General features: G+C 40.1%; 1 protein-coding gene across 1 annotated transcript in view; it reads right to left on the bottom strand.

The window, feature by feature from the left end:
• Window positions 1-971, bottom strand: part of EMH_0056870 (Serine/threonine-protein phosphatase, related) — a gene marked incomplete at both ends in the record, with an annotated part of 7445 nt that overhangs the window by 5824 nt on the left and 650 nt on the right. Inside the window, 2 exons of the mRNA XM_013497407.1 lie at window positions 142-308; window positions 538-670. Of these exons, the coding sequence (XP_013352861.1) occupies window positions 142-308; window positions 538-670 (300 nt within the window). The remainder of the gene's footprint in view (window positions 1-141; window positions 309-537; window positions 671-971) is intronic.

The raw sequence follows: 971 nt of genomic DNA, 5'->3' as shown, positions 1-971 counted from the left end.
AAACCCTAAACCCTACCGTAGGAAACCCAGTTTTAAGGTTTGTTTGGTGCATTTTATATCCTTCTAGCTGTCTCAAGCAGCGCTATACACCCCTTCTAAACCCTAAACCCTAAACCCTAAACCCTAAACCCTAAACCCTACCGTAGGAAACCCAGTTTTAAGGTTTGTTTGGTGCATTTTATATCCTTCTAGCTGAGCTTCATGAGCTCGTAAAACAGAGAGAAGCCCATTGCGATCGAGAAAGGTGCTGACGGCTCCATAGGCGTAGAAAAAAGAACAACCGCGTACATCGTTCGGTATGAAAGCCCCTGCACGCAAACCCTAAACCCTAAACCCTAAACCCTAAACCCTAAACCCTAAACCCTTGAAAAAAAATTCATAAATTTATTTTTCATATTTTTTTTAATATATATATATATATTTAAATAGAAATAAAAATAGTAAAAAAATTTTTTTTTAAAAAAAAATTTTGAAAAAATTTTCAAGTTTTCAGGGTTTAGGGTTTAGGGTTTAGGGTTTAGGGTTTAGGGTTTTGACCGTCAGTGCTTTGCGCGAGCTGAGCGTCTGCGTCTTCTCTCGCTTCATCGAGAGGGTCCGCCCAAAGAAGATCACAAAATAAACCCCCGCGCGGTGGTTCTTGAAATCTATTTATACCCCCTATTTGGCTTAGCTGAAACACAAAACCCTAAACCCTAAACCCTAAACCCTAAACCCTAAACCCTAAACCCTAAACCCTAGGAATTTAATAATATGTGAAATCAAATTGCCTTTGTAATGCAGGGTTTACTCATATCGTGGGAGAGATAAACACTAAACCCTCAATAAAAGAAACAACATAAACCATGCAAAACATAAACCCTAAACCCTAAACCCTCAAGCCCTCAAACCCGCTAAACCCTAAACCCTAAACCCTAAACCCTAAACCCACCACCTTCAGCTCAGGGCTCAAGCCGCCGTGAAGCGCCAAAAAT

The sequence above is a fragment of the Eimeria mitis genome, genomic scaffold, assembly GCF_000499745.2.
Source record: "Eimeria mitis Houghton genomic scaffold, Emh_scaff2653, whole genome shotgun sequence".
NCBI lineage: Eukaryota > Apicomplexa > Conoidasida > Eucoccidiorida > Eimeriidae > Eimeria > Eimeria mitis.
This window is presented reverse-complemented; position numbering and strand designations above follow the sequence as displayed.